Source organism: Rhinoraja longicauda, chromosome 31 (assembly GCF_053455715.1).
Source record: "Rhinoraja longicauda isolate Sanriku21f chromosome 31, sRhiLon1.1, whole genome shotgun sequence".
Lineage (NCBI taxonomy): Eukaryota > Metazoa > Chordata > Chondrichthyes > Rajiformes > Arhynchobatidae > Rhinoraja > Rhinoraja longicauda.
In genome coordinates this window covers 19,702,826-19,722,259 of record NC_135983.1, presented here as the reverse complement: position 1 = coordinate 19,722,259, position 19,434 = coordinate 19,702,826, and the positions used below count along the sequence as shown (strand labels likewise).

The window sequence follows — 19,434 nt, the reverse complement described above, 5'->3', positions numbered from 1 at the left end:
ATTCATTCGGTCGGTCATTCATTCATTCATTCATCCATTCCCATTCATTCATTCAGTTGGCTCTCCGCGCCTGCACCGGGCTGCCACCTGGACTGAGGATGACGCGGACTTTCGGCCCCGCCTCTCGCTCGCCCCACGTGACCCGGGCTCTGTCTGTGACGCGCACACCGGCGCCGGAAGTGACGCGCGTGGAGGCCTGTTTGAGCGGGCGGCGACGGCGACGGCGACTCGCAGTTTGTTCTCTTGGTGCCGGTGAACAAGTGACTCGCGATGGGGGACGGCGTGGTCGGCGTCCCCGAGAAGGAGATGAAGGTGAGTGGTAAACATCTGGAGAAAATAAATTCACGGACGGACGAAGGTGAGGGTGAAGAGGTGTGATGGGGGTGACATAAGGACCATGAATGTGAGCGAGGGATAGAGTCAGAGAATGCGCAGCATGGGCGCTGCCATTGCCTGAGTCAGAGTGTGATCGTATATGACTATATATGCATGTTAATTTTGTAAATACGTATTTTGAAGTTTGCTTTCCGTATTCACAAGTTAGAGATTCAAGGGAGAAACAAGGAACTGCAGATGCTGGAATCTTGCCGAGAACACAAAGTGCTGGAGTTACTCTCTGCTCTTCATGGAGCATCTGTGGGGAGGCTGTCAGTGATGTTGAGGCTCAGAATGTGTCCGCTACAGACCATGCTGAGTTCTGATTTCAGTTGTGCTGGAGATCTCAGGGGGAAGCTGTGATGGTGTGGGCGTTTGTATTTAGCCCACTTGATTCATTCAATGTGATATCAAGAAGTGGCCGAGAGCGCTGGATATGGTAAACTAATCAGTTAACATTTCATCAGTGGTACTGGACTTCTCTCAATCATCACCAAAGTAATAGTGTCACTGTTATTGAATAGCTCTTACTCGTCAATAACCTATTTACAGATCAGTCTGAAGAAGGGTCTCGACCCGAAACGTCACCCATTCCTTCTCTCCCGAGATGCTGCCCGACCTGCTGAGTTACTCCAGCACTTTGTGAATAAATACCTTCGATTTGTACCAGCATCTGCAGTTATTTTCTTATATTATATAACCTATTTACTGTTGGGTCTCGACCCGAAACGTCACCCATTCCTTCTCTCCAGAGATGCTGCCTGTCCTGCTGAGTTACTCCAACTTTTTGTGTCTACCTACTTACTAATGCCCACTTTGGATTTCACAAAAATCCACTATGTTCAAGACCTCAGCATGTGGTGTTGTAGATAACGATCAATGACAGTTGAAGTTTAGTGTGAGATGATACATTTTGGAAAGTCAAATAAGGGTAGGAAATATACAGTAAATGCTAGTGCCCTAGGAAGTTTTGATGAACAGTGGGACCTTGGGGTACAAGTCCAGAAATCTCTGGATGTGGCAATAAAGGTATAATAGACAATAGGTGCAGGAGTAGGCCATTCGCCCCTTCGAGCCAGCACCACCATTCAATGTGATCATGGCTGATCATTCTCAATCAGTACCCCGTTCCTGCCTTCTCCCCATACCCCCTGACTCCGCTATCCCTAAGAGCTCTATCTAGCTCCCTCTTGAATACATTCAGAAAATTGGCCTCCACTGCCTTCTGAGGCAGAGAATTCCACAGATTTACAACTCTCTGACTGAAAAAGTTTTTCCTCATCTCCGTTCTAAATGGCCTACCCCTTATTCTTAAACTGTGGCCCCTGGTTCTGGACTCCCCCAACATTGGGAACATGTTTCCTGCTTCTAACGTGTCCAACCCCTTAATAGTCTTATATGTTTCGATAAGATCCCCTCTCATCCTTCTAAATTCCAGTGTATACAAGCCTAGTCGCTCCAGTCTTTCAACATATGACAGTCCCACCATTCCGGGAATTAACCTAGTAAACCTACGCTGCACGCCCTGAATAGCAAAAATATCCTTCCTCAAATTTGGAGACCAAAATTGCACACAGTACTCCAGGTGTGGTCTCACTAGGGCCCTATACAACTGCAGAAGGACCTCTGTGCTCCTATACTTGACTCCTCTTGTTATGAAGGCCAACATTCCATTGGCTTTCTTTACTGCCTGCTGTACCTGCATGCTTCCTTTCAGTGACTGATGCACTGGGGCACCCAGATCACCCAGCATAAAAGATGTAGGAAGGAACTGTAGATGTTGGTTTACACCAAAGATAAACGCAAAATGCTGGAGTAACTCTGCGGGACAGGCAGCATCTCTGGAGAGAAGGAATGGGTGACATTCGGGTCAAGACCCTTCTTCAGATTGAGACTCAGACTGAGACTTTAGACTCGGTCTGAAGAAAGGCCTCTACACGTAACAACTTAATAAGACATTGGTTAGGCCTCACCTGCAGTATTGTATACAGATTAATGCCATATTGGAAGAAGGATTTGCTTGTGTTGGAGAGGATACCACAGAGATTCGTCAGGATGTTAAATGGATTAGTAAATTTGGTTGTAAGGAGAGATTGAATATGCTAGATTTTTATGATTGTCAGTTTCTAAGGTAGTAAAACTGTTGCAACAAATCTGTGACATGACAGAGGTTTGGAACCGTACCATTATATAACATAGATAGTTGCCATTTGCATCAGCCATCCAATTTGCCTTTCTGAAACTCCAATTTATCTAATCCTCTTGCATGGGGTTTCTTACTGTTTTGATGCCACCTTTAAGTTGTAGTGGTTTCCTTTGGTAAGTTGTTTGAACATGTCTAACCTCCTTCCACAGTACTTCATGTTCCGGCAGATGAAGAGATTTCGCGTCTTTGACCCCCCGGAGGAGTTGCCGAAGGATAGGGTCAATCTCCTGGCCATATCCAACCATTTTGGACTCGTCTTTATGGGAGGCCTCCATGGCATAAAAATGATCAGTAGTCAGTACGTTGTTTTGGCTGACAAGGACGAGGGGAGTATAAATGATATTAGTAAGTACACATCTTTCTTTTAAAATTATGACCTAGATGGTGGAAAACTTTTGGTCACGGGTAATGTGCATGCTTGAAGGCCATGGGCACTGTACTGTTGAAAGAATGTTTTGGCCTATGAATTACTGCTTCACAGGCTCAGCAGATTGTTAGGCGTTCATGGAAATTCTAAAGAATGACTTCATGTATTCTACTTAATATGGTATAGAGGAATTATCTTTATGGATTTTAAATTGAATTTCTGGGAGCCTTTTCTGCTGATGAGACAAAATTTAAGTTGGAATCCGATTGCTGGTAAAATAGTAACGAAACATAATAGCAAAGGTTTACTGAAATGTTGAGCTATGCCTCTAATATGTGTGTGTGTATTTGGATTTCTCCGATCAATAGAAAATGATCAGTGTTTTTGTCGTCTGGTTATTGTTTGTAGTAGTTTATTGAGTGCAAACCTTGGGTTAATCTCGGTATAATCATCTCATCGCTCTGTTTCACTTTCCTTAATTGTGGGAATGATGTGCAGATTTTTGCCATCCAAAGGATCGATTCATAATTTGAAATCAATTTTGAGATTTAGATTAGAGTTACACAGCGTGGAAACATGCCCCTCGGCCCAACATGCCCCATCTACACTAGTCCCACCTGCCTGCTTTTGGCCCATGTATCCCTCTAAACCTGTCCTATCCATGTACCTGTCTAAATGTTCTTTAACGTTGTAATAGTACCTGCCTCAACTACCTCCTCCAGCAGCTTGTTCCATACACCCACCGACCGCCCTTGGTATCAAAAATGTTATCCCTCAGGTTCACATTAAATATTTTCCCCCTCGCCTTAAGCTTATGTCCTCTGGTTCTCAACTCACCTGCGCTGGGTTAAAGACTCTGTCTGTTTACCCGATCTATTCTTCTCATGATTTTGCTCACCTCTATAAGATCCTCCTGCACTCCAAGAAATAAAACACTAGCCTGTACAATCTTCCCTATTGCTCACTCCCTCGAGTCCTGGCGACATCCTGACAAATCTTCTCTGATCCCATTCAAACTTGACAACATCTTACCTATAAAATGGTGACCCGAAACTGAACACAATATTCTAAATGTGGCCTCACCAACGTCTTATATAACTACAACATGATCTCCCAACTTCTATACTCAATACTCTGACTGATGAAGGCCAATGTGCCGAATGCCTTCTTGACCACTCTATCCACCTGGGACATCACTTTCAAGGAACTCGGCACCTGCACTCCTAGATCCCTCTGCTCCACAACACTCCCCAAAGCCCTACCATTCATTGTGTAGGTCCTGCCCATGTTAGATTTCCCAAAATACAACACCTCACATTTCTCCATATTAAATTCCATTAATCATTCTTCAGCCCACTTACCCAACTGACCAATATCCTGCTGTAATCTTTGACAACCATCTTCACTATCTGCTTTACTACACACTTTATTGTAAGGGAATTAGGAAATCTAATAATTTGGCAAATCCTATTTTTCTCATTCGTGCATGAAAAATAATGAGTTGTTAGAGCAAACAACAAAACTATGATTCTTTCCCCATTGGTCTTCAAAGGGGACGTATATTGCTTGCTGAATTGGTAGTTTAAAAAAATCTTCAACTTGCAGTTTAATCGATGAAAAATCAAATGATCCTTCCTAGTTTATGGATGCTCTTTACCCTTTGGTCTTGATATTTGAAAGTTGGGTTTCAGGCTTTAACCTGGGCAGATGATGTTTTGCTCACTTTATATCCAATTCATATTGGAGAAAGACACATTATAGCAGAACTACCTGTATTCTTTAAATATGGTGAAGGTTTCTACCTTCATTGACCTTTTAGTCCAGTCTTCCGCTATAGTGATTACATTTATTTTCCTTGACTCCCCTCTGGTTGATTCTTTAGATCTAATCCCCATTAGTTAGTGACATCTGTGATAAGAGGTTTATTCACAAAATGCTGGAGTAACTCAGCAGGTCAGGCAGCATCTCAGGAGAGAAGCTGCTGAGAAGGGCGGCACGGTAGCGCAGCGGTAGAGTTGCTGTTTTACAGCGAATGCAGCGCCGGAGACTCAGGTTCGATCCTGACTACGGGTGCTGCACTGTAAGGAGTTTGTACGTTCTCCCCGTGACCTGCGTGGGTTTTCTCCGAGATCTTCGGTTTCCTCCCACACTCCAAAGACGTACAGGTATGTAGGTTAATTGGCTGGGTAAATGTAAAAATTGTCCCTAGTGGGTGTAGGATAGTGTTAATGTATGGGGATCGCTGGGCGGCACAGACTTGGTGGGCCGAAAAGGCCTGTTTCCGGCTGTATATATATGATATGATATGAAGGAATGGGTGACGTTTTGGGTCGAGACCCTTCTTCAGACTTGCTCCTCTGTGATAAGAGAAATAAGTAATTCCTTTTCAACATATCCTAACCTCTTAATTTTATGCACCAATTAAATCTCTGCTGGGCTCTTTTGTATTTTTTTTTAAAAAGCCTGAGGTATCTTCCTGGCTTGGAATTACACCGTTTCAGAGCAGAGTTGCAGCAAATTGAGTTAAGTGACTGTAAGTAACTTTGCTGGTGCTGCTTATGGGTACATAGGATCTGAGATGGGGAGGGGAAAAGATTTATCATCATAAATTTGTGTTTATACCCTGAATGAAGTACCTAGAACAATCACTCTCTTCATACTTGCCATTATCTTTAAAAGGGGCATGTTGGTATAATTTCTATTCTACCAAGGCTGCCAATTGCATTAATAAAAGATGACCTAATGCTTTGTAGTTTCTGTATCTTGAAAGATATTTCATCTGTATCGGGCTGTCATTGAATAGGCTGTCTCTTTTTCTAATCTGGTTCTGTTTTAATGTCCCAGTTGAAGATGCGCCTTTTATGGTAGTTAGTATGAAGCTCCCTGTGCACCACATTGCCCTCAGCTCTGATGATTTAACCTTGTCTGTTGCCATGGTGTCAGAAGAGTATGGGCTGGTCATTGCTTTCTTTGATGTTCGCACATTTCTGAACAAGGTGAGTGCTAATTTTCTTCATGTGTGCATAAGTTTGTTTTTATTGCACACTGTCCTTCATCCAATGTCAGTAAACATAATCCATCCAGGAATCACATTCTCATTCACATGCTTGTACATTAGTGCAAGCTGTTTGTGTTTATAGGTTAAGCAACACCATAATGATACAGCGGATAAGGTGGCTATTGTGTCTGTGGTAGTCCATAGCCATCCTGCCCACCCTACCGGCTTAAGTCAAGTCGTTCTAATTTTTCTCTAAAATAGTATAGCAAGAATTGACATCTTGTCCATTTCAGTTTTAAACAAAAACTTTGGCGATAATCAAATAAAAAGTTGTAATGAAGCTGCTGAATTCTCTCTGAAACTAAATGGTTTATGAGCATATTGTAGGTGTAGGAAACAAATCCTTTGCCACAAATGATTCCAGTCCAGGTTGATTTTTATCTACTGGGTAGGGGTAGATAGTGAACACAAGCCATACCCATGTTTAAAAGTTAAAAGCTGATTACTTAAAAGTTGTTGTGCAAGAACAAAGCATTCAACTGATCTTTGCAGCATTTGTGCCACGTGTGATTTTACCCTACTTAATCTAACTCCATTATCGTGCATTTTTATTCCTTTCCTCCTTACTGTTGGATATGAAATAGAAATAAAAACAAATTGTGGAGAGACTATTATTTTTTTGTCATCTCTAGAGGTTTATGTGGAGTATAAACCTGCCGCTCTGAGTGGTTCGTTTCTATACTGGAGTGAATACTGTAATGTTAAATAATATAAATTTGTCATGACTAATTGCACCACTTTGATGTTACACATGGGTAATATCCAACATTTTAATTCCTCTTGTTCTAATCCCTCCTTGGCTTTGCCTGTTCTAACTCTTTGTCTCCTCCAGCACTCCAATCCTTTGGTGTTGTGACCGTTCTAATGTTTAGATTTTTTTTTTAGATTTCGAGATACAGTGCGGAAACGGGTCCTTCGGCCCACCGAGTCCGCGCCGCCCAGCGATCCCAACACATTAACACTATCCTACACACACTAGGGACAATTTTTACATTTACCCACTCAATTAACCTACATACCTGACCTGTTATGCTGCACTTTTTGCTCCAGCACGAGGAACTGCCAAAGGATCTATAAATCCCCCATTGTTTCTTGCTCTCTGCCTGTCTTCTCCTTAAAATAGAATTAGGATGTCACAGGTGGTGGCTACTCAGACCATCACTGCTTCAAGTAGAGCAGTTTAGTTGTTTTTTTCCGCCAAAATCCTGCAAACTATTTTATCTTAAGCGCTAGTCCAATCACCTCTTAAAAGCCCTTGCAGAGTCTGTTTCCATCAAGTACCAGGTTTCCAGATTTTTCTTTAAAATTAATCAATGTTCAAAGCATTATCTTTTCTGGCTATATTTTCGGCTATTTGTCCAAAGATCCCTTTCCCTTGCTCTGTTTAACCTGTATCAGTTGCCTTGTGTGTTTTTATTATATACAGGAATGGCAGCCATGTAAATATGTTTTCTTGATTGTAGAATAAACCTCAGAAGCGTCCATTTGTGTATTACAAGCCAGAAAAAAAGTGCACAGTGTTGGATTTAAAATGGAATCCCGTGGTATTCTCCATCCTGGCAATCTGCATGTCAGATGGAAGTGTGACCATATTGGAGGTTACTGAAGTCGTTAAGCAGCATGCTAGCCTTCCGGACACTGCTGGCATCACTTGTTGTAGGTATTGCTCACTTGGTTGTGACTTGGCTTTACTGAACAGGGACTGCACACGTTGACATTTTGGGCTAATAATATATAACCTGAAGAATTTTTAAAAAAAGAGCTGGAATAACTTAGCAGGTTAACCAGCATCTCTGGAGAACTTGGATTGGCAATATTTTTTGGGTTAGGACCCTTCTTGACTAAAGAATGATCCTGACCCAGAACGTCACCTGTCCATTTTCTAGAGATGCTGTCTCACTTGCTGAGTTACGCCAGCACTATGCCTTTTTTGGCACCAGCATCTTCAGTTCCTTGTGCCTGAAGAGTAAGCATTAATCTGTTGAACTGTTCATTACTCCATGTTGCTAAACCAAATTTCTCTATAAAATGGAGACTGATGTGTACGATCTTGAGTTTTGTGAGATGCCTTGCAGTGGATGACTGTGCGCATGTTACTTGCCAATCTCAACACAATGTTTTTTGACATTGGTAATGCAAAACTGCTTTCATTCACCTATCACATCATTTTTTGTAGTTGGTCATCTCTTTTGACTCCTCTCACTTTATTTAAGTAAAATATGTAAGCATGGGCGCTAGCTATGCCTGTCTTTTTGTTGATTGCTTTGAAAAATCCTTGTTCCATATGAACATTGGCATAATCCCACAGCTCTTTCTCCATTACATCGGTAACTGCATAGGGGCTGCCTCCTGCACAGCTCGTTGGTTTTATTAACTTTACCATGAAGCTCCACCCTATCCTGAAATGCAGTTGGACTATCTCTGTTCCCTCAGATATACACAAAAAGCTGGAGTAACTCATTGGGACAGGCACTGTGTCCCGCAGTTCTGCTTTTGCTACCCTTCCCCTGGAGGGAGCTAGGATAAAGTTCCCCAGTCCTCGACTTTCACCCCACCATCCAACGCATCAGTGTCTAACATTTCCACCCCCTTCAATGTTACCCACCGCCAGTTACTTGTCAAAGTTACGCTGAACACTTGCACTCGCTTTGCCAAGGCCTGCTGGATTTCCTGGTGGCTAACCATTTCAACAGCCCTTCCCATGTCCATATTGAACCTTTGTTCCTGGGTTGCTTCCATTGCCAGAGTGAGGCCACATGCAAACTGCACCTCATATTCTGCTTGGGTAGCATGCATCCCTGCGGTATGAACATTGCATTTTAGGTAACTAACCTGCAAACACCCCCTCCCCTTTTTTTCCGTCTTCTCTCCCCCCCCCCCCCCCCCCCCCAATGTTACTTTCTCTGGCTTTACATTCAAAACCCCCATCACCTGTATCCACCTATCACTTGCCTGACTTTGTCCTGCCCAAACCTCTTCCAGCTTTCTTCCTCCTCCCACCCCCACCCCCCTGCTGCAATCAGTCTAAAGAAGGTCCCCGACCCAAAACATCGCCAATCCATGTTCTCCAGAGATGCTGCTTGACCTGCTGAATTACCCCAGCACTTTGTGTCTTTTTTTGTAAACCAGCATCAGCAGTTCAGTGGGGAAGCCAGTTCTGAATCCAACAAAGTCACCATGGATCCCCGACATATTTATCTTCTGCGCCAAACTATCATGAGGGACATATCAATGCCCTACTAAAATTCACATAAAAAACCCATCCACTACCCTACCACCATCAGTCACCTTCCATGCCTCCTCAAAAAACGAACTTAAATCAAGTTAGTAATTCATTACCTGCTGTAGACAAAGCTAGACACAAAATGCTGGAGTAACTCAGCTGGGCAGGCAGCATCTCTGGAGAGAAGGAATGGGTGACGTTTCGGGTCGAGACCCTTTTTCAGACTGATGTTAGGGTAGACAAAGCTATGCTGACTGTCCCTATTATCCCAGAGCTATGCTGTTTGCTGGAACTAATGCACTGCAACGCTGAGACTATATTTTGTGCTCCGTATCTTCCCTGTTGCTCTATCTATTGTGCTTGAATTTGAACTGATTACATCTATGTATGGTATATCTGATCTGTTTGCATAGCGTCCAAAACAAAGCTTTTCAGTGTACCTCCATACATGTGACAATAATAAACCTAATCTAACATGTTGTTTCTCACTTTGCCAATTTGGCTTCTCCCCCTCACCCCCCCCCCCCCCCCCCCCCCCCCCCACCATCTTGCCCTCCTTCACCTCTTACCTCAAACATGCTCTCTTCTGCACTTCTACTTTCTAGTATGCTGGAGTCCAAAAGGGAAACAGTTGGCTGCTGGTCGTCAAAATGGGACCGTGGTTCAATACTCGCCGGTAAGTGGATAATGTTGCCTGTATTTTTTTATAAGGTTTTTACTCTTATTCTCCTTAATTGTCTCTAAACAGCCACAGAACTCTACTCCAATTCTGACCTCTTCCATTATCTTTATTAGCTGCTAAACCCAAGTTTAAAAAAAAAAATCCCTACTGTCCCTTTTAGTTCCTCCTTTAAACTGCATGTATACGGTTCGGTCTGATGACAATTCTCTGAAATCTTTAGACGTTTAGAGGGTACAGTGTGAAAACAGGCTCTTCGGCCCACTGAGTCCACGCCAACCAGCGATCATCTAGTATATTAACACTTTCCTACACACTAGGAATAATTTTACAATTTTACCAAAGCCAATTAACCTACAAACCTGTATGTCTTTGGAGTGTGGGAGAAACTGGAGCACCTGGAGAAAACCCTTGCGGTCACAGGGAGAACGTACAAATTCTGTACAGACAGCACCCGTGGTCAAGATCGAACCCAGGTCTTTGGCACTGTAACTCTACAGCTGCGCCACTGTGCTGCCCTTTAGGTTATTTCACAATTTAATAGATTTAAGCATTTTTCACTTGTCCCTACAATGTTGAGAGCTATATTCTGTACTGCAACTTTCACTTTGTTATAGAATTCCATAGAATCAACACAGTCTTGGATATTTCCGTCCTAAATGGCCTACCTGGGCCATGACCAATGTTCTTCGACTTGTCGGGCATCAAACGCTTGCTACCGGCTTCTAATCTATCCAGTCATGTTGGAATTTCGTACGTTCCCATGTGATCTCGTCTTAATCAAATTGACCCAATCTCTCTTTCACCTGTTCTGCCTTCCCAGGAATTCCGCCTTTGCTAAACGCCACAGCAAACACATCCTCCTACTCTTCACGCTGTATATTAATGATATGGATAATGGAGTTGACAAACTTTGTGGCCAAGTTTGTGGACGGGCAGGTAGTGTAGAGGAAGCCGGGAGCTTTCAGGAAGACTTGACAGATTGGGAGAATGGGAAAATAAATGGCAGATGGAATGCAGGGTATAAAGTGTGCAGTCATGCCCTTCGGTACTGGGAATAAAGGCGTAGACTCTTTTCTAAATGGGGAGAGGATTCAGAAATCGAAGGTGCAAAAGCACTTGGGAGTGATGGTGCAGGATTACCAAAAGAGTAATTTGCAGATTGAATCGTTAGTAAGGAAGGAAAACGCAATGTTAGCATTCATTTTGAGAGGACTAGAATATAAAAGCAAGGATGTAATGCTGAGGCTTTATAAGACACTGGTCAGACTGCAATTGGCGTATTGTGAACAGTTTAGGACCCCATATCTGAAGAGGGATGAGCTGGCGTTTGAGAGGGACCAGGCAAAGTTTATGAGAATGATCCTGGGGTATGATGAGCATCAGCTGGCTCTGGGCCTGTACTCACTGGAGTTTAGAAGGATGAGTGGGGGGGAATCATTGCAACTCATCGAATAGTGAAACGCCTTATTAGAGTGGATGTGGAAAAGATGTTTCCATTAGTGGGAGAGGCTAGAACCAGACTCCGATTAAAACGACAGATCTGTAGAAAGGAGATGAGGAGGAATTTCTTTAACCAGAGGGTGGTGAAATTGGAATTCATTGCTGAAGACATCTTTGGAGGCCAAGTCATGGGGTATTTTTAAATGCGGAGAGTGACAGGTTCTTGGAGAAGGGTCTCGACCCGAAACATCACCCATTCCTCTCTCTAGATATGGTGCCTGTCCCGCTGAGGTACTCCAGCATTTTGTGTCTATCTTGAACAGTAAGGTTTCAGGGAGAAGTCAGGCAAATAGGGTTGAGAGGGAAAGATAGATCACCGTTGAATGGTGGAGTAGAATCAATGGGCCTAATGGCCTAATTCTGCATCTCTGACTTATGAACTTACTTTTGCATACAAATATATTTGTAGGACCTTATTGAAAGCTTTCTGAAATTCCAGCTGACTAGATTCACTAGTTCTCCCTCATCTATTCTGCAAGTTACATCCTCAAAAAATTAGTTCTGTTTGTTGTGTATTTACATTTTCAACTTGGAGATAATTAACCATTTTTATTTTCTTTCTAGGTATTGCAAGAAAAGAAAGTTATCTCTTGTCCCCCTTTCTACAAATCGGAAAACCCAGTTAAAGGTGGGATGCATATAGGGGAGTCATATCATGGCCTCTCCCATGTTAAATTTAACAGGTGTTAACATGAATTTAGTTTAAAGTATATAATTTAACTTTTATTGTTGTGGGGCTCTAGAATTAGTGCTGTTTGATCAAGTAACGTCCATTTAAAAACTATTACATTCCTTTTTTTCCCCTGTTAAATCCACTTCACAAATGTAAGCTACAAATAGGGAACTATGCGTACATTCGGGACAGATTGAATAATGGTGCCACTGTGTTGCAAAGGTGATTGTTCTGATGTGAAGCTGTGGGCATATTTGTGGATGTTGCTCTAACAGCGCTAGTTAGATCAGATCAGTAAACTACAGAAGCAGCGTTCAATCCGGTGCTTCAACTGTTGTTCAATATTCCACTCACTTAATATTTGTGGGACTCGCATGCACATAGAAATTTGAGTAAGTAATTTTAAATATCTATTCAATGCAGCATGGGTTCAAAAGTCTCCATGTTTGAACTTAATGCAGATAAGTGACAGGAAGCTGCTGAAGACTGAAAATCACGCTTGGAGCATGCATGTTTTTGCAATCCAGTTTTAAATAAAATGGCATTGTTTTTATTTGAATACTAGACCAAGTGGACCCGTTGGGCCCAAATCTCTCCTGCATTGGTGCAGCACCCTGCCCCTCCCCTCTCCCCCTTCCCCTCCACCCTCTCCCCCTCCTTCCCCCTTCCCCTCCCCTTTCCTCCCCCTCCCTTCCCTCCCCTTCCTTCCCCCTCCCCTTTCCTCCCCCTCCCCTTTCCTCCCCCTCCCCTTTCCTCCCCCTCCCCTTCCCTCCCCCTCCCCTTCCCTCCCCCTCCCCTTCATTCCCCCTCCCCTTCCTTCCCTCCCCCTCCTTCCCCTTCCCTCCCCCTCCTTCCCCTTCCCTCCCCCTCCTTCCCCTTCCCTCCCCTCCTTCCCCTTCCCTCCCCTCCTTCCCCTTCCCTCCCCTCCTCTCCCCTCCCCCTCCTCTCCCCTCCCCCTCCTTCCCCCTTCCCTCCCCGCCCTTCTCCTTCCCTCCCCCTCCTTCCCCTTCCCTCCCCCTCCTTCCCTTCCCCCTTCCCTCCCCCTCCTGAGGTAGCTCGTTGGCATGTTTTAGTACTTATACGTTGCTGATTTATAAATGTGTCACTTTTCCTTTGGCAGTTTTGGACATACACTGGATTAGTACATATGTCTTTTCAGTGGTGTTTGTAGCTGCAGATGGATCCCAGGAAACTCCCCCTGAAGTTGTGATTATTTCCCTCGCAGTAAGTAGTTTTCGTGGGAATACTTGGTCATCTCCATGCCATGTTCTGGATTTTCAAATGTTGTGTTTTTTTGCTAAATGTCACAGCTTTTACAAAGTTTAAGGCACTATCCAAATAAATCCTGAAACTTAAGACTATACTCGAAGATGACACTTCATTTCTGCACTTAGAAAGCAATGTGCAGGTGTTGTTTTCCAGATGAGACATAAATTTGGTGTCTTTTCTCCCCATTTATCTAAATGAAAAGATTCTATACAACTATCTCAAGGGAGACTGGAGAGTTATTCCACTATGGTTTTGCTGGGTCTGCAGTGTCTGTATAACTTGAGTAAATTGTGCAAAGCAGATGTGCAGCATTATCTTCAAATAATTAAATAAATGTGTAGTAATGAAAGGATGATGGGCATGATTGGTTATCCATGCCGACCAAGATCTCCACCTGAACTTGTCCCATTTGTCTCCATATGTCCCTTGTCCCTCTAAACCTTTGCTATCCATGCACCAGTCCAAGTATTTTTTAAACATTATAATTGTACCCACCGTCACAGCTTCTTCCATAAACCCACCACTACTGTGTCATAAAATATGACATGAAAATATATGTCCATGTTGCCCTGATGTCCAGACCTGTTTCACCATGTGCATAGTTTAAAGAAAAATATGTGTATGCTTTTACAATAAGAGGTGTTGAATGTTTCTTCCAGAAAAAAAATGAGAAGAAAGAGGATCAGTATTTGAATTTTAATGACGTGTGTTTCGGAGTAACAACACAGCGACTGCCCCATTACTACCTTCACTACTTAGACATTTGGTGTGTATTATGTTATAACCTTCATATGTGCATAATAAGTAGCATACAGTGCATTCAGAAAGTATTCAGACCCCTTCACCTTTTCCACATTTGGTTACATTACAGCCCTATTTTTAAATGGATTAATTTTTTTTTAATCATCAATCTACACATAATACCCTAGAATGAAGAAGCGAAAACAGGTGTTTAGAAATTTTTGCAAAGTAATTAAAAAGAAATAACTGAAATATCACATTTACATAAGTATTAGACCCTTTGCTGTGACACTCAAAATTGAGCTTAGGTTCATTCTGTTTCCATTGATTATCGTTGAGATGTTTCTACAACTTGATTGGAGTCCAGAGTAAATTAAATCGATTGGACATGATTTGGAAAGGCACACACCTGTCTATATAAGGTCCCACAGTTGACAGTGCATGTCAGAGTAAAAACCAAGCGATGAAGACGAAGGAATTGTCCGTAGACCTCCGAGACAGGATTGTGTCGAGACACAGATCTGGGAAGGGTATAAAACAATTTCTGCAGCATTGCAGGTCCCGAAGAGCACAGTGGCCTCCGTCATTCTTAAATGGAAGAACTGTGGAACCACCAGGACTCTTCATAGTGCTGGCCGCCCGGCTAAACTGAGCAAACGGGGGAGAAGGGCCGTGGTCAGGGAGGTGACCAAGAACCTGATGGTCACTCTGACAGAGCTCCAGAGTTCCTCTGTGAAGATGGGAGAACCTTCCAGAAGGACAACTATATCTGCAGCACTCCACCAATCAGGCCTTTATGGTAGAGTGGCCAGAAGGAAGCCACTCCTCAGTAAAAGGCACATGACAGCCTGCTTGGAGTTTGACAAAAGGCACCTAAAGGACTCTCAGACCATGAGAAACAAGATTCTCTGGTCTGATGAAACCAGGGTTGAACTCTTTGGCCTGAATGCCAAGCATCACGTCTGAAGGAAACCAGGCACCGCTCATCACCCGGCCAATACCATACATACGGTGAAGCATGGTGGTGGCAGCATCATGCTGTGGGGATGTTTTTCAGCGGCAGGAACTGGGAGACTAGTCAGGATCGAGGGAAAGATGAATGGAGCAAAGTACAGAGAGATCCTTGATGAAAACCTGCTTCAGAGCGTTCCGGACCTCAAACTGGGGTGGAGATTCACCTTCCAACAGGACAATGACCATAAGCACACAGCCAAGACAACGCAATGTGGAAAAAGTGAAGGGGTCTGAATACTTTCTGAATGCACTGTAAGAGTCAGCATGCAAGTCCTATTTTTGAATAAGGTTTTCTGGCTCTCCTTTCTTTCTACTATCAGGAGCACAGAAACTATTTGTTGCACCTCTGAAGTGTTCCTGAATGGATTTAGTTCCTTAGCTCAGTGCAGAAATAGATTTCTTCCAAGAAAGTAATACTTGAACCTTTAGAGAAAGTAGTCAGTGGGATTGAGTGGAAATTCAAAAAGTTTGGCATATATTTTGTTATGTTTGTACCTTCAATCAACTCAATCTAAGTCAATTGTAATTGACTGTCTCTTGGTTGTATGCTGACTGCCATAACTAATTCACTCTATTATTTCCCAGGGATATTCTCGTGGCTTCCTCAGCAACGTCTATAGAAGTCAGTGTCATTGCTCGGCCACAGGACAAGGTAGGTTTTTTAAAACGTATTCATTAAAATCGACATTTAGTTGCTGCTGTTGTTGAGAAAGGACTGGAAATGAGCAGTGAACTACGAGAAAGGTGGGGGAGATAAGCTGGCTCATTTTGTCGAAATAATAAAAAAGCATGAAGAATGAGGCATTTAAAAATTTGAAATGTATTGATAAGTAAATTTAAATAAAATCACTTGTGTGATGGAACTAAAAAATAGGATGCATTATAGTTATGAATACATTTAAATGGGAATTCTGGAACGTCTTGTCTGTAAATCATGAGAAGGTGGGACTTGCTACCTTGTGCAGTACTTAAGGCAAGTACACATGCATTAAAGGATGATCACAATACGGACAGTGAAAATGAGAGACATATTGTGGAATATGATGAACTTGAGAGCAATGTTCTTCTGGGCATAAATGGAAGCATGGTTTTGTACGGCTGGATACCCTCTTTCTGTAGTACAAGCTTGAAGGAAGAAGGGTCTCGACCGGAAACGTCACCCATTCCTTCTCTCCCGAGATGCTGCCTGACCTACTGAGTTACTCCAGCATTTTGTGAATAAATCGATTTGTACCAGCATCTGCAGTTATTTTCTTATAGTACAAGCTTGATGTCTGTGTGCCTCCATGTTCAGGTCGTCTGGGAGTTGTGGGTTCTGGAAGATGCTGCTCGAGCAGAACTTCCTGTGACTGAGAACAGTGATGACACCATGCCGGTTGGAGTTTCTATTGATTTCACCAGTCAACTGCCTGTCAATGTTGGTAAGCCTTGTTGTTTGACCATAAATTTACATTTTATTACTTTGTCATAAGGTGATTGAGCATCCTGAGCAAGGGTGTAATTCCATTTAAGAACTCACTCTTGGAAAAATCGTTGCACCTGGATTAGGAAACTATCCTGAGAAGCAAATCTTTTCTCTCTATCCCCTCCTAAATTTGGCCAAAATTGTTCTGTTCCTGTTGCATAAATGGCCCATGTTTAGCTTAGTTTATTGTCACGTGTACTAAGGTATAGAGAAAAGATTTTGTTGCGTGCTAACCAGTCAGCGGAAAGACAATACATGATTACAATCGAGCCATCCGCATGATAAAGGGAATAAAGTTTAGTGCAAGGTAAAGTCTGATTAAAGGTAGGCCAAGGTCTCCAGAGAGGTAGATAGTAACTCAAGACCGCTCTCTAGTTGTTGATAGGATGATTCAGTTGCCTGATAACAGCTGGGACGAAACTGTCTTTGAATGTGGAGGTGTGCATTTTCACACTGCTGTACTGCTTGCCTGACGGGGGAGAGGAGAAGAGGGAATGACCGTGGTGAGACTTGTCCTTGATTATGCTGGTGGCCTTACCAAGTCCGTGTGAAGTATAAATGGAATCAATGGAAAAGAGTTTGTTTTGTATGATGGGCTGGGCTGCATCCACAATTCTCTGCAATTTCTTGTGCTCTTGATTGGAGTTGTTCCAAAACCATGCTTCAATGCATTCCGATTAAATACTTTCTATGGAGCCTCTGTAGAAGTTGTTTGAGAGTGTTGGGGACATAGCAAACTTCCTAAGACTTCTAAGGAAGTAGAGGCGTTTGTGTGCTTTCTTGGCCATTGCTTTGATATGGGTGGTTCAGGACAAATTGCGGGCGATATTTACTCTTAGAAACTTAGATTTTAACCATCTCTACTTTGGCGACGTCAATGCATACTGGTTTATGTGTGCTGCTTCGCTTCCTGAAGTCGATCACTATCTCCTTTGTCTTGCTGACATTAAGAGAAAGGTTGTCGCCTTGACAACAGGACATGAGGTTCTCAATCTCCTTCCTGTACTCCATCTCGCCATTATTTGATATCTGGCCCACAACGGTGATGTCGTCCATGAATTTGCAGATTAAATTGGACGTACTTGCTGCACATTGTGGTGTATAAAGAGCAGAGAAGGGGCCTGCGAACACATCTTTGCGAAGCATCAGTGTTGAGGATTGTCGTGGATGATGATTTGCCCCCTATCCTCGCTGATTATGGTCTGTTGGTCAGTTGCAGAGATGAGTGCTGACTCCACGTTCCATGAGTTTGGTGATGAGATTTGATGGGATAATGGTGTTATAAACAGAGCTGTGGTCTATGAACGGAGATCTGACATAGGTGTCTCTCTTATCCAGGTGTTCCAGGAATGAGGGCCAGGGAGATGGCATCAGCCATGGGGCGGTTGTGGCGGTAGGCCAACTGCAGTGGGTCAGGGCTGCTTGGTAGACTGGATTTAACGGTTCCATAATTAGCCTCTCAAAACACTTCATGATGGTGGATGTCAAGGCCACTGGATGTTAGTTAGTAAGGCATGAGATCTTGCATTTCTTCAGCACCATGATGATAGTTGTCTTCTTGAAGCAGATGAGTACCTCAGAATGGAGTAGGGTGAGATTAAAAAGGTCCATGAATACTCCTGCTAGTTGATCCATGCAGCTTCTAAGGACGCGGCCAGGAACTCTGTCTGGCCCATTTGCTTACCGTGGGTTCACCCCTCAGGAAGGCTGATCTAACCTCTGCAACAGTGACCCTGGGAAGAGGCATACTTGAATGATGGGATGGATGTCATTGCCCCATTGGCCTTCTGCGAGGATAGTAAGCATTCTGTTCACCAGGTAGGTCCGCACTATCACTGGTGATGTTGCCTGACTTCACTTTGCAGCCAGTTATAGTATTCAGACTGAGCCACATTTTGCATGTGTCCGAATAATTATACTGAGACTCAAGTTTGTCCTGGTATTGTCTCGGCATCCTTGATAGCTTTGTGAGGATCATAGCTAGCTTTCATTGCCGCTTGGGATAATTTGACTTGTATGAAGCAGACCTGGCCTTTACTGTGAATGTACCTCACGGCCCATCCATAGTTTCTCAGATTGTCTTGGTCGGTGTACACTCCTCTACGCTCTTGCTGGATGAATTTAGTCACGGCAATGGCATATCCATTCAGGTTGGCTGCAAAATCGCAGGCAGGTATGTATCAGGATTAAAGGCAGCTTGTATGGAGCATTGGGCCTAATGTATTGGTTTTCTACTGTAATATTGGATGAAACTAGTGTGTAAGTACGAAAGTGTCAATTAAACGGTTTAAAGCAGCATTGTGCAATCCTCACCCTTCAGGAATAGACGTTGGCCTTGATATAGTCATGTTCTTTTTCAGATCAGGTCATGCTTCAATTGATCAAATGTTTACTAATACCAGGCTGCTATTTCTCTGAAAAAAACTGAGCTAGAATAGGTTACAGGGAAATATAGGGAAAATGAATGGAAAGTAAAAAAGAAACGGATGTTGCAGATCAGATAAAAATGAAAAATGCTGGAAGGACCCATGTAATCATCTGAAAAAGAACGAGTTTAAGCTACCTCATCAACTGAGAGTGATGAAACTGCTCTCTGAGCTTTGAATGTCTTCTGTCTGAAAACAGAACTTTCTCAAAGAAATTTATCTTTATTCAAAGAGGACAATGATCAAAAAATATATGTTTAGACCATGCGAGAAAATGTTGCCACTGCAGGATCAAGTAGTAGTAGAAGTAGTAGTTAGTGAATGTAGATCTGAAATGTAATTTATTTGATGTTTATATTTGATGATTGCATGCATGTCATTTATCAGTTCACTTCCTTTCAAATGCAATAAATCTAGACTTGATCTAATAGTTTG

General features: G+C 42.9%; 1 protein-coding gene and 1 pseudogene across 3 annotated transcripts in view; both read left to right on the top strand.

Annotated features, from left to right (window-relative positions):
• Positions 1-173: 173 nt before the first annotated feature.
• The window catches only part of nup214 (nucleoporin 214), an 80,341-nt gene continuing 61,080 nt past the window's right edge, over positions 174-19,434 (top strand). For all 3 annotated transcript variants that reach the window (XM_078426310.1, XM_078426309.1, XM_078426311.1), the window contains exons 1-10: positions 174-312; positions 2,731-2,926; positions 5,793-5,944; positions 7,470-7,662; positions 9,835-9,905; positions 11,976-12,039; positions 13,205-13,308; positions 14,013-14,119; positions 15,694-15,760; positions 16,403-16,529. In XM_078426310.1, the coding sequence (XP_078282436.1) occupies positions 271-312; positions 2,731-2,926; positions 5,793-5,944; positions 7,470-7,662; positions 9,835-9,905; positions 11,976-12,039; positions 13,205-13,308; positions 14,013-14,119; positions 15,694-15,760; positions 16,403-16,529 (1,123 nt within the window). In that variant the 5' untranslated portion in view covers positions 174-270. The remainder of the gene's footprint in view (positions 313-2,730; positions 2,927-5,792; positions 5,945-7,469; positions 7,663-9,834; positions 9,906-11,975; positions 12,040-13,204; positions 13,309-14,012; positions 14,120-15,693; positions 15,761-16,402; positions 16,530-19,434) is intronic.
• LOC144608250 (uncharacterized) lies at positions 14,536-15,221 on the top strand (annotated as a pseudogene).